This window comes from Silene latifolia, chromosome 10 (assembly GCF_048544455.1).
Source record: "Silene latifolia isolate original U9 population chromosome 10, ASM4854445v1, whole genome shotgun sequence".
In the NCBI taxonomy this organism is placed as follows: domain Eukaryota; kingdom Viridiplantae; phylum Streptophyta; class Magnoliopsida; order Caryophyllales; family Caryophyllaceae; genus Silene; species Silene latifolia.
This window is the reverse complement of record NC_133535.1, coordinates 142,678,972-142,693,378: the sequence shown is the minus strand read 5'-3', so window position 1 is coordinate 142,693,378 and position 14,407 is coordinate 142,678,972. Positions and strand designations below refer to the sequence as shown.

The 14,407-nt window shown below is 34.9% G+C and overlaps 2 protein-coding genes across 2 annotated transcripts; both read left to right on the top strand.

Annotated features, from left to right (window-relative positions):
- The first annotated feature begins 910 nt into the window (after positions 1-910).
- Positions 911-4,687, top strand: LOC141606108 (uncharacterized). The gene is made up of 12 exons (XM_074425121.1): positions 911-1,231; positions 1,343-1,516; positions 1,605-1,865; positions 1,951-2,037; positions 2,121-2,222; positions 2,325-2,378; positions 2,597-2,620; positions 2,708-2,773; positions 2,867-3,272; positions 3,389-3,493; positions 3,786-3,908; positions 4,072-4,687. Exons 1-12 carry the CDS (start codon positions 1,079-1,081, stop codon positions 4,260-4,262), a joined length of 1,746 nt encoding a protein of 581 aa, XP_074281222.1. The 5' UTR covers positions 911-1,078; the 3' UTR covers positions 4,263-4,687.
- A 4,277-nt stretch (positions 4,688-8,964) lies between these two features.
- On the top strand, positions 8,965-13,873 carry LOC141606106 (uncharacterized). Its single transcript, XM_074425117.1, has 13 exons — positions 8,965-9,214; positions 9,324-9,554; positions 9,770-10,030; positions 10,131-10,217; positions 10,306-10,407; positions 10,516-10,569; positions 10,672-10,695; positions 10,784-10,849; positions 10,929-11,334; positions 11,430-11,534; positions 11,788-11,904; positions 12,023-12,684; positions 13,790-13,873. Exons 1-12 carry the CDS (start codon positions 9,110-9,112, stop codon positions 12,232-12,234), a joined length of 1,770 nt encoding a protein of 589 aa, XP_074281218.1. The 5' UTR covers positions 8,965-9,109; the 3' UTR covers positions 12,235-12,684; positions 13,790-13,873.
- The last annotated feature ends 534 nt before the right edge of the window (positions 13,874-14,407 follow it).

The window sequence follows — 14,407 nt, the reverse complement described above, 5'->3', positions numbered from 1 at the left end:
ATTGAATTTCAAACCCATATCACCATGAATTGAAACAAACACCTGGAATGAGGAATGGAGTTCCAACCTCATACCACCCAGGTGTGATTCCTGATTCCAAACTCATACCCACGCGCGAAACAAACGCCCCCTAAGAGTTTTTATTCTCTTAGTAGTAGAGGGATGACATGTCCCGTGTCCTAAATTTCATGGATGTCGTGTCCGTGTCCGTTTTGGTGCTACCTAGCTCAGTAGAGAATACTCTAATCAACACCTATATAAGCTAACAATTAGAAACTTTGATATTGTCGAATTTGGAGTTAGACTGTTGGAGGTGTTTTGCTTGGGGCTCAATTAAACTTCAATTTTGGGCGATAAATAGAAAGGGTAAATAAAAGGAAGAAACAGGTAATAATCTAATCAAATATTAACAGAGAGTTAGAGATGGCGCGGCCGGCGTTGTTATCGGATATCGGTGGTTTTTTTTTTTTGAAAATAAATAAATAAATCATGTTCCGACTTAGATTAATTTTTGGCGGTAATCGGTAATCGTTAATCCGTTCTAATAATAACGATTCTATTCAAAACCTCCTAAATCTACTAACTAATTACAAATGATTAAAAAATTAAACTAGTTTAGATTACTTGCGTTGTCGTTTCCTTGAATTTGGTGGCAGAATTGAAGCGGTGGTGACTGATCGTATTTGAAAAAAAATGTTAATATATGGAAGGTTTAGAATAAGGGGTAGATTAGAAAAGTCATTACAAATTATCGACGATATTTAGTAATTTATCGACGACACATCTAGCCGGTTGGTAACCAAATTAGGGCACCAGACCCATTAGGACACGATACAACTTACATTACATCAAGTTTCTTAATTTAGTGATCAATAGCCACTTAAAAACCTAATACTCCAATATACTCTCCGTTTATCAAATTAACAAGAGAAGTAAGAATTTAAACATCTTTGTAAGCTTTTAATAAAAAAAACTCTGTAAATTCATGTCATTGAAAAAAAAGCAAAGGAAGAGATAGGTAAGATAATATAATCTAATAAATTAAAACAAACAAACAATTGTTAGCGGAGAGTTGAAGATGACGACGACGCAAAGTGCGACGTGTTTAAATTGTGGCTGGGATGATGATTGTTCTATTCATAATCACGATGGCTGGGATGGGTTACCTTGTGATTATATTCCTAATCATGCTGTTCTTAAGCCCAACAAGTCGCTTGACGATTATTATAAGGTATAATCAATCTCTATCCTAACTATTCTTTTCGCCTAAATATTATGTAGTATATAAATCTGGTAATAGTAATAATTCCTGATTTTAATATTGAATTTACTACGGCCTCAGTTATGCTTGTTGCCCGATTTTTTGCTGAACAAATACGGGTTGCCGCCGTTGCCTGATGATAAGTTTGATTATAATCCTGATTATGATGTTGGCTATTTTGATAATTCACAAGATGATTTTGATAAATTCGATGAATACCGTTTGGAGCCATTTTCCGCTCCTCCTTACTTCAAGGTATCAATCAATTTTACGCAATCGAATCCAATTTTACTGTTTTTTCCTTTCGTATCTAAACTATTTGTTTGCATGCTGTAATTACTAGCGTGATCATCCTGATGATGATTTGTTTCTGAAACAACTTGGCGATGCTCAAGTTCCATGGAGAACTCAACTAAAGAACTACCCTAAGCATGCTGATGAACCTCTTATTAAGGATATTGTGGCGTTAATAATCTGGCAAGATACCAAACACCATTATTTCTGGGAGGAGCTACACAAATTGTCCCCGCCTGATCAGGATGATAGCCTCTACTCCCACGTCATCCGAAAAGCGGCTTCTTTGGTCTATTTTTTATACACCCAGGTTTCTCATCACCCCATTATCTTTACCCTTACTATCCTTTGTGCTTCACATTTTACAACATTCTACACATGTTTGTTTTTGGCAGGCTAATTTATTTAAGATTGGTCATGAGCGTACCATGGATAAGCAGTTGGACATAATATTTACTGAAGCTGAAAAGTGGTGTGCAAAGGTTTGTGGCTTTCTGAAGAATTTTGTCAAGTTTCTCAATACACAATTAATTTATTCAAGTAGCATCTTCTCTTGTAAATGCAGGGTACCCCTATTGATGAAGCATGCAAGTTACTCATTCAACTTACGGCTGACAAGGATGATTTTTCCTTCGTTACAGAGGACCAACTCGCTGACATGCTTTGTGTAAATCCCTTGAACCTTGCTACCCTTTGTTGTGGCTGTTCACTCATTCATACTAGTTGATCATCTGTATCTAATTATGTTATTTTTCTCTTCCAAGTGCAGTTCTATGATATCGATATTTCTTGCAAAAAATTTCACCGCCTCCCTACTGTTAAGGTTAGTGTGTGTGTGTGAATAATAATGCTCTTTTTTCTTCTCCTCCCCTTCCTCTCTCTTTATATTTATGTCATATTGGGAGACTTGTGGATAACCATTATGTTTATTTGATCCTGTTTTCTTCACAAATGCTAGAATATTGTTATAACTGAGTTAATACTTGATTGCTAATCCCAATGTTCACGTGCTGATTGATTTTTTATTTTTTTGTCAACCAGGTTATCCTTCCTTCAACAGATAAGGTATACTGGTATTACCTTACCATGTATTCGTGCTTCATAGCTTTATGTTTAGATGTTTATCCCCATTTTGTATTTTTGTGTATGTAGGATCGATTGTTTGAGGACATTACCAAGGTAGTCAGGAAAGTTGAATTGCCTCCAACAGAATTGAAGGTAGAATTATTTTGTCATTACGTACCAGTTTTTCATTACGCAAACAAGATGGCTAATTAATCGCCAACACTTTGTTCTTTGTTCATCGTGCAGGCTGATGAATATACGCACTGGATGATGATGCTTCTCAGAGAAGAAGTTACTCAAGTAGAGTCTAATCTTATATGTCAAGCTATTGGAGATCACCCTATGGTCAAGCTACCTCCACCATCAGAGGATAATAACCCCATGAACAAGCGGGCTCAATCATCAGAGGATGAATTATTATTCAATCTCTTCTCACTCCTGCTAAACTTGTTGGTTAAAGCGAAGAATAGGATGAAACAAGAGCTGCTTAATGTGGTGCAGCCTTTGTACGCACTAATTAGGCTTCATCAGTGTGAAGTATGTACTGAAATCTCTGAAACAATCCAAGTTGCTGATCTTCGTCGTATGTCGCTAGGGAGTCGTTTTATCGGACGGAGTCATCTAATTTGGGCGTTCTATAAGTTGGGATATGGTAATGCTATTGTTCAATTGATCTAACTTGGCCTTCATTCGATATTCTTCATCGTATAGTAATTTTGTTTGAGCAATTTTATCTTTATCTGAACCTAGATCTTTGGTTGTGTACAGCACTTCCTCTTGAAATCAGGAATATGATCAACATTTTTGACTCTGACGAAGATCATCCACCTTATCATATTTATATGGCTGCCTTGAAGTTGGCCTTGCAGTCCGGTATGCGCTCTTTGCTTTGTTGTTTTATACTGTTTGTTGTTGGGAGTATTTGTGTTACATTCCTCTCTTTATTCTTATATCTATTTTGAAGTGGAGCCACCTCATTTTGGCCCAATAACAGTCGGTTTTCTCTTTGTCATTTCCTTTCCTAAATAGATCAGTAGTTCAGTACCATAGTGTGCTGTTGAGATGCATTTAGAGATGCATTTACAGAAACTATCTTATCTCCTATCGGTGCTGTTGAAGTGTTGGCTGCAGTAAATAACTGTAAGATGCTTCTTTTGTCCTGTAGGGGGGGAAAAAATGATGCAGCTTGATCACTTTATCTATGCCGTCCTCAACTCGAAAGATATTGACTTTGATGAGGAGCAGCAGTGGACAGAATTTTATCAGGATTTCAAAGATTTTCAGCAAGGTATTCGCTTTACTTTTCTAGATCATTCTGTGCCATTGAAAGCCACATAGTTGGTTCAATGCTTGAATCCCTTGCTTAGAGGAGCCTTGGTTCAATGCTTTATGCTTCAATCCCTTTACCATATGCCCTTGACAATAATGTTTATTTTTGTTTGCATACGTAGCTTTGGAGAACATGGAGACTGAAGTTGAGCCCAAATCTACAGTGACCGTGAGGCCTTGCGAGTCGGTTAATGTTTTTCCTGATTCGAGTAATGATTCGAATGATTCACAGGAACGAATCCCCGATTTTGAACCCTGTTCATCAGAGAATTCGAGTACCGATACGGGGGACGCAGAGGACAGCATCATTTAAGAGTTCAAGGGTATATTACTCTGGATAACTTGCAATCACAAACACTGGTAGAATATATCATAGACTAACCCATAGCACAAAAACTCCGAAGAGTAATGTTGATCCTTACTATCCTTTTGACTTGTAATTTAAACTGCTAAGTTTTTTACGCATGAGTTTGGGATAAATCCTGTATGGCAATTCTTTTGATGACAGTATCTAAACTAGTCGGGTGACCTAATCAATCATGTACATGTATCGAGTATGATGCGTCTTTTGGATGGCAAATATTTAACTATCCATGTATGACACCTTTTTCTTTTTCCTTTTTTCTTGCAGTTGTAAAAATAGTGGTTTTTGTACTACAAATCTGACTCTAGAGACTCTCTACTCTCTAGTATGATTTTATTATTACAGAAGAAAAATAAGCATTTGGGTGGCCAACAAAGTAGGCTTCTTTAGGGGGTGATCGAAGCAGGCCAAAATGTGTGAACATTTCTTTTCTCTTTTTAATCAACTTAGTTTCTGAGGAGTATCTGCCACAAGTAGGGATGGCAGTGGGTCGGGGACCCGACCCAGACCCTGAGGGTCGGACTCTAATGGATCGGGTATGGGTCTCATTTTTTGGTACAAATAATATAAAATGCAAAGACTCACAATATTTTTGTTATGGACTTAACCACAACCTAACCTTGTATTATTATTCTTCAACCTTAACAATAATACAATTTCAATCCTCCAACACTTAGCTATTAGCTAAGATTTCTAACTATGCTTAACTCGGGATATTAAGCATACACTCACTTACTTTCCAACAATGACTAAGACCCTTATTTATATAAGTTCCTAAGTCCTAACTTATCTAGTAACATAAAGAGCCATTACATCCTTCAAATCTAACTCCTAATATTTACTACTATAACATCTAACATTTAACTATTACATAAATATTAGACTTATAACATAACTTTGACATAAAGACTCTAATGTTACTAACACATCAATAATGTTGGGGTTACAATTCCCAACAAACCTCCCCTTAAGCCCAACATTACTTTGGACTTGTCAATCATCGAGCGGAGCGACCCAACCTTTACTTGGAAGCATCTCCCCTTCACTTGAGAGTATCTCCCCTTGAACTAACCCATCTTCAACACATCTTCCATCAAATGTGAATAAGTTAGTTTTACCTTTTCTACCTTTGAGAATCACCTTACCCTTTTTAGTGACCTCCAAAACACCATTCTTAACATGAATGGTACAACCCAATCCATCTAATCTACCTAATGAGATTAAATTTCTACTAATGTTTGGTATGTATCTAACATCACCAAACCTTCTAACTTGGCCATCATGAAGTCTTACCTTCACCTCACCAATCCCTTCAATCTTTGCCTTATCACCATTTGGCAAACTAAGCACCTTCCCTTCACATTCTTCATAAGAAGAAAACCACTCTCTTCTTCCACATATGTGATAGGAAGTTCCCGAATCTAACACCCAACTCTCACTAGGTTCCTTTTCACCATGAACCATTAAGAGCTCACCATCATCAACTTCTACCATAGCTGCAACCCCACTAGCACGAGTCTTTTTCAACTCTTTCAAATCTTCTTTTGCCTTAGGACATACAGTTTGTATATGGCCTAACTCATCGCAGTAGAAGCACTTGATATTAGGATTGTGCTTTTTCCAACCACCCTTCTTCTTGCCGCGATATTCACCCACAAAAGCTCCTCCCTCACTTGAAGAACCACCACCTCCTTGCTTCATCAACTTTTCGGACTCAAGCAAAACTACAACGGTCTCATCTAAGGCCAATGTTGTCTTCCCCACAAGTAAACTAGTAATAACCGTGTTATACTTTTTGGGAAGAGACGCCAACAACATTATTGCCTTATCTTCTTCTTTGAATGTCTCATCCAAACTCGCCAATTGGGTGATCAAGCCATTAAACTTGTTTAGATGGTCCCTCAAATCGCCGTCATCTACCATCTCGAGCTCGAAAAGATCTTTCTTCAAAAATAGTTTGTTAGCCAAGGACTTCGCATTATAAATGCTACATAACTTGGTCCACAACTCCTTAGGATTTGTCTCCTCTAACACACTATACTTGATTTCTGGTGCAAGGGCTAAACGAATTGTACTAACCGCGCGCAACTTCATGTCCTCCCATTTGAGAACTTGAACATCATCGGGCTTCTTGTCTTCAAGAGTCGCATACAACCCCTGTTGTATGAGAACATCCTTTATCATGCTTTGCCATAACGAGAAATTGTTTTTGCCATTAAACAACTCCATCTCAAACTTTGTACCAAAACTTTTCTCCATCGAGCCGTAGCTCTGATACCACTTGTTGGGGTTTTTGGTACAAATAATATAAAATGCAAAGACTCACAATATTTTTGTTATGGACTTAACCACAACCTAACCTTGTATTATTATTCTTCAACCTTAACAATAATACAATTTCAATCCTCCAACACTTAGCTATTAGCTAAGATTTCTAACTATGCTTAACTCGGGATATTAAGCATACACTCACTTACTTTCCAACAATGACTAAGACCCTTATTTATATAAGTTCCTAAGTCCTAACTTATCTAGTAACATAAAGAGCCATTACATCCTTCAAATCTAACTCCTAATATTTACTACTATAACATCTAACATTTAACTATTACATAAATATTAGACTTATAACATAACTTTGACATAAAGACTCTAATGTTACTAACACATCAATAATGTTGGGGTTACAATTCCCAACATTTTCAGACCCAATGGGTATGCGTCGGGTATGGGGTCTTAAGAAAATATTTTGGGTCCGGGTTCGGGTCTAAGTTATGAGACTCATACCCGACCCTTAGACCCTTTATTAAAGAAAAAAAAATCAAAATTATAACTTTTCTGAATTCATACTGACAGACTGTAGAAACCCAACTAAAGTCTCTTTCTCTTCCCTCATCCCATAAAGTGATAAAACCCAACTAAACTCTTCTGACAATTTCACCACTCCACCACTGACACAAGAAAACCATCACCACAACACTGATACGCGACTGACAACCACCTCTCTAATAGCCGGCGACCGATAACCACCATTAACGGCAGATTAATAAACTTATAATGTTAAAGTAGTATGATTTTTCTTTAATATTATAGACCCCATAGCTGTTAATCTTGTTACTAAAGTGGCTGAAACTCGGACCCACAGGTAGACCCAGACGCTATCCTTACCCATAGGGTCCGGGTATGGGTCCTCAAATTTTAGACCCTTTCGGGTCTGAGTCGGGTCGGGTCCAAAGGGAAAATCTCGGGTCGGGTCCGGGTCTAGGCGGACCCTACCCAGACCCTAGCCACAAGACACACTTACGCCATGAAGATGTAGAAATTTATGGGAGAAAGATCTACTAGATAAGCTCTGTCGTGGAGATTCATCCCTAGGCTATAATCCTCTTAAGAATGATTATTTTATATATTTTTTTTTCACATTTGCACGATGATGATTAAAAGAGTAACTGCAAAACAAAGGCGTATTCGGCCGCATAGAAACTATCGAACGAAAAAAATAAGATGTGACGTGAGTGATGAGGGGAGTTACTTATGGGGCTGATATACTATATTTCCCAAAAATAAATAACTTTTTCACATAAAGGCTCTATTTGGTAAACACTGAATTAATATTGGCAGAAGCAGATTGCAAAAGCATATTTTGTTTAACGGATTATATTAGCGGGTATGACCAAAACATATAATTAACATAATTTGTTAATCAACAATTTCAAATTAGCATATCATTTACTTTTTATGTAAAATGACTAACATGGACATAATCACATGATTGATTAAATTGCACATAATTTAAATATATTAATTGATTAAACATGCTAAAATGTCTCCATACCCTTTCTCTATCTTAATTGTGTTCAAAGTAAGTGAGGTAATAATAGAGTAACAATATCCCTGATCCTTGCGAAAGAATTCTCAAATTTGCAAAGATCAATCCAATAAATTGCGTTTAGAACCGCAAAGGAAATCACCCCCAACTCTCAATCTAGGCAGCACGGACACTTCTCCTAATCGGCCTTTTTGTGTCGGACACGACACTCGTTGGGCACGCGAGTTGTTATATGGTTGAATTTGGTGGGGAAATAAGTTGAATTGGGGGTAAATGATGTTTTTAGACTAGTAATGAGATGTCGAAATAGATTGATTATAAGTTGGTTTTCGTTTTGGAAATGAGAATGAGGTTATAATTAACGTCAAGTTTTATCTTCACTTATTTAAATTTAATACTTCCTTTATTCAACTCCACTTTACATGTTTGCTTTATCACGTTTGCTAACGCGATTTCTACGCGATAAATATGTTTAGCTACGTATTTGCAAAAATTATAAAAGTTAGATATTTTTAATGTACTCTCAAAGACGAATCAAATAAGATCTCACATGAATATATTTTAACTTATGTATCGATAGAAAATTAAAGTTGAATGTCCGCTTATGAATAGTGTGCAAAAGAGAAACATGCTTACATGCAAAGTGGAGTTGAATGGAGGAAGTATATTCAATACTATAAAATATGGAGTATATTTTATTAAATTTAAATGACATGTCGTGTCCTAAATTTTATGGATGTCGTGTCCGTTTTGGTGGTACTAGCTCTGAGTAGAGAATACTCTAATCAACACCTATATAAGCTAACAATTAGAAACTTTGATATTGTCGAATTTGGAGTTAGACTGTTGGAGGTGTTTTGCTTGGGGCTCAATTAAACTTCAATTTTGGGCGATAAATAGAAAGGGTAAATAAAAGGAAGAAACAGGTAATAATCTAATCAAATACTGTATTAACAGAGAGTTAGAGATGGCGCGGCCGGCGTTGTTATCGGATATCGGTGGTTTTAGCGACTCGGAAATCGATTTGAGTGATTGCTGTGTTAATGTCCCTGTTAATGGTTACTCCAGGAGGGTAATCTCTATTCAAACAATTCAATTCAATTCAATTCAATTCATATATTATACTCTTTCCGTCCCAATTATTTGCTTATTGGCTTATTTTTAATTTTTTAATGTTACAGCGTAGGTTTCCCGAATATATGAAGCTTTTATTGCAGAGGCCGCCGTCGCCGTCTGATGATGATGATGATGACGAGGACGACGATGACGAGGACGACGACCATTCTATTGAAATGGTTAGTTTGGAAGATCAACTTGGGTCTCATCTGTTGCACGATGAGTATCGTTGGGAGCCTATTGGTTCCCATCTTACCCGCCAATATTATTACTACTCGGCTCCTGTCTACTTTAAGGTATATATTCATCATCATATCAACTAGGAGTAATAAACTACAACTACAACTTGAAATACGCATCGTTTTGTTAAACTTGACGCAATACGATTAGTCGATTACCATACCATCAAGGAAGAATGAGACTAGGTTTGGAGTATATTAATGGTCTTGTTTATTTTATATACAGAATATAAATAAAACTAATCTATTTGTTTGCTTACTGTAATTAATAGCGCGATCATCCTGATGATGATCTGTTTCTCAAACAACTTGGCGATGCTCAACTTCCATGGACAACTCAACTAAAGAACTACCCTAAGCATGCTGATGAACCTCTTATTAAGGATGTTATGGCGTTTATTATCTGGCAAGATACCAGAGACGATACTTTCTGGAAGAGCCTGCGCAAATTGTCTCCGCCTGATCAGGATGATAGCCTCTATTCCAAAGTCATCCAAGGAGCGGCTTTTTTAGTCTCTTTTTTACACACCCAGGTTTCTCATCACCCCATTATCATAACCATTAGTCCATTACCAATTACCATCCTTTGTGCTTCACATTTTAACACATTTTACACATGTTTGTTTTTGCCAGGCTAATTTATTTAAGATTGGTCGTGAGCGTACTTTGAAAAAGCAGATGGACATAATATTTACTGATGCTGTAGAGTGGGCTAAAAAGGTTTGTGGCTTTCTGAGGAATTTACTACTTAAGTTGGCATTGTTTTAATTTACTGTTACACAATTAGCATCTCCTCTTGTAAATGCAGGGTACCCCTATTGATGAAGCATGCAAGTTACTCATTCAACTTACGGCTGACAACGATGATTTTTCTTTTGTTACAGAGAACGACCTCGCTGACATGCTCTGTGTAAATCACTTCAACTTTGCTACCCTTTGTGGACTTGTGGCTGTTCGCTCATTCATGATTACTTAATACTCTGTATCTAATTATGTTAATTTTCCCTTGCAACTGCAGTACTATGCTATCGATATTCGTTTCAAAGACTTTCAGCGCCCGCCTACTGTTAGGGTTTGTGTTTCAGATTGATATTGCTCTTTTTTCTTTATATCTTTATATCTTTATATCTTTATATCTATGTCATATTCATTTTTTTATTTTTTTGTTAACCAGGATCCCTTCCCTCCAACAGTTAAGGTAATGCTGGTGTTACCTTACCATGTATTCGTGCTTCATCGCTTTATATTTAGATGTTTATCCCCGTTTTGTATTTTTGTGTATGTAGGATCAATTGTTAGAGGACATTACCAGGGTATTAAGGAAAGTTGAATTGTCTCCAACAGAATTGAAGGTAGAATTATTTTGTCAATTGTCATTACGTATCAGTTGTTCATTAATCGCCAACACTTTGTTCTTTGTTCATCGTGCAGGCTGATGAATATACGCACTGGATGATGATGCTTCTCAGAGAAGAAGCTACGCAAGTAGAGGAAAATCTTATATCTGAAGCTATTGGAGATAACCCCATGGTCAAGCTGGCTCGACCATCAGAGGATAATAACCCAATGATCAAGCAGGGTCGGCCATCAGAGGATAATTTTATGGATGATCTCTTCACATTCCTGCTGCGCTTGTTGACTAATGTGAAGGATAGGATGAAACTTGAGCTGGCTAATGTGGTGCAGCCTTTGGATGAACTATGCAAGCTTCATCGGTGTAAAATATGTCCTGAAATCTCTGAAACAATCCAAGTTGCTTATCTTCGTCGTATGTCATTAGGGAGTCGTTTTATCGGCCGGAGTCATCTAATTTGGGCATTCTATAAGTTGGGATATGGTAATGCTCTTGTTCAATTGATCCAACTTGGCTTTATTCGATAGTAATTTTTTTTAGCAATTTTATCCGAACCTTAGTTCTTTGGTTGTGTACAGCACTTCCTCTTGAAATCAGGAATATGATCAACATTTTTGACTCTGACGAAGATCATCCACCTTATCATATTTATATGGCTGCCTTGAAGTTGGCCTTGCAGTCCGGTATGCACTCTTTGCTTTGTTGTTTTATACTGTTTGTTGTTGGGTGTATTTGTGTTACATTCCTCTCTTTATGCTTATATCTGTTTTGAAGTGGAGCCACCTGAATTTGACTCAATAACAGTCGGTTTTCTCGTTGTCATTTCATTTGCTAAGTAGATCAGTACGGTAGTTTCCTTGATTAGGAGCTTACACTTGGTGCTGTCAAAGTGTTGGCTGCTGTAAATAACTGTAAGATGCTCCTTTTGTCCTGTAGGGGAAAAGAGGATGCAACTTGATCACTTTATCTATGCCGTCCTCAACTCGAAAGATATTGACTTTGATGGGGAGCAGTGGACAGAATTTTCTCAGGATTTCAAAGATTTTCAGCAAGGTATTCGCTTTACTTTTGTAGATCATTCTGTGCCATTGATATGGATTTCAAAGATTTTCAGCAAGGTATTCGGTTTCAATCCCTTGACGATAATGTTTATTTTTGTTTGCATACGTAGGTTTGGAGAGCATGGAGTCTGAAATTGAGCCCAAATCTACAGTGACTGTGAGGCCTTGCGGTTCGCTTGATATTTTCTGTGACTCGAGAGATTCACATAATACAGAGGAACGCACCACCAACGTTGAACCCAAATCATCAGAGAATTTGAGTACTGAATCGGGGGACGCAGAGGATAGCATCACCAACACTGGTAGAATATATTTAACATGAGGTGCTATGGGGTTGGTTTCGAGTATCCAGAGTAACCCATAGACATGGTTAGTAATGTTATATTCTTAGGGGGTTTGATTGTCTTTTAAATTCATGGGAAATGGAAAATGATAGGAAATGGAATTTCTATGGAACTCAAATTCCTACATGATGTAGGAAGTCATTTACCTAACCTTCTAGGCATCCAACCAAACAACATTTATATAATTCACATGACTTTCAAGTTCATATGTATTTAATCTTCGCGGGAATTCTATCTTCCTATGGTGAAGCAAACGACTCCTTACTGTTTGGTTGGTTTCGAGTACTCGGCTTACGTTAGGAGTTGGGGATAAATCTTGTATGGCAATTCTTTTGATGACAGTATCTAAACTAGTCGGGTAACCTAATCATGTATCGTCATGACCGGTCTTTTGGATGTCATTGGTCCATCTGCATTTTCTGTTTGATGTTCACTTACGCATTTCTGCATTTTTCGGATCAAATTATCGAATCAATTGAATCAATCGAATCAACTTAATGGAGCGAATCGAATCGAATCAATCGAATCAATCAATCAATCAATCGATTGAATCGAATCAATCGAATCGAATCGAAATAATAATAAAAAGATAATAATAATAATAATAATAATAATAATAATAATAATAAATATTATAATAAATATTATAATAAAAATAATACCAATAATAATAATAAATATTATTATAATATTATTCATTAATAATAATAATATATTAATATAATCTAATAATAATAATCTAATAAGATATATAAAAAATAAAATATTAATATAGTAATAAATATAGTAATAATAATATATTAGTAATATAAATGATAACATTCTTAATAATAATATAATATATTAATAATAATAACTAAAAAATAAATAATAATAATATAATAATAATAATATGTCTAATATAATAACTTATTAACATAATAATATTAAATATAATAATAATAATAAATATGTGATTAATAATATTAATAATAATGAGTATATTAATAAAATAATAAATATTAAATAATAGCTTATTAATATAATAATATTAAATATAATAATAATAAATATGTTATGAATAATATTAATAATAATAAATATATTAATAAAATAATAAATATAATATAATAATAATAATAATAATAATAATAATAATAATAAATGTATTAAATATAAATATCATAATATAAACACTACGAATTAATTATTAATAAATATAATAGTAATATAATAAATATAAAAATAATATAATAATATAATAATAAGAATAACAATATTAAATATATTAATATAAAAATAAGAATAAGAATATCAATAAGAATAATAATAGTAATGTTGAAATAAACTAATATGAACTGAACTGAACTAAACTGAACTAAACTAAACTAAATCGAATCAACTAAATCGAATCGAATCGAATCAATCGAATCAATCAAGTGAATCGAATCGAATCAATCAATCAATTGATGAATCGAATCGAATCGAATCGAATGAATGGAGAGTCGAATCGAATCGAATCGATTAGAATCGAAATTAAGTCCAAAAGAACAGGGCCATATATCATCTATTAACAATTTTCTTTTCTCTCCATTTTTTCTCACAAACTCATTTAATAATATTATCTCCTTTATATTCTATTAATCCTTTATTTTTGTGCATAAATTGTAAACCGTTCGATTTTGACCAGATACAATCTGAACCGTTATAGGTAATGACCTCTCCATTTCTTTTTAGGAAGTGGAGAGGATTTTGACTAATCATCTATGGCCTGTCTTATGAGTTTTATTTTAATAAAATGTATTAAATTAAAAGAACGGAGGGATATTTAAGTATTACAATAATCCAATTTGAATTGCGTCTTTTTTATATAAAAAAATTAATAATAATTTATGAGTAATTTTCTCAAGAAAACCTTGTCATCCCCCCTACTACTAAGAGAATAAAAATTCTCTTAGTTTTCCCTTCAAAAGACATCTAGCTAAATAAGGTAACAAGTAAAAACAAATTCATTACATTATTATCTTTTCAATCAATATATTCTTATAATTAAACTCTAATCTTTTAATTAAAATTCATATTTATGACTTTTCATTAAAATCTATAATTTATTATGCAATCATTTCCATTTCCATAAATATTGTTTTTCATCAGTTAAACTCTAAAATTACG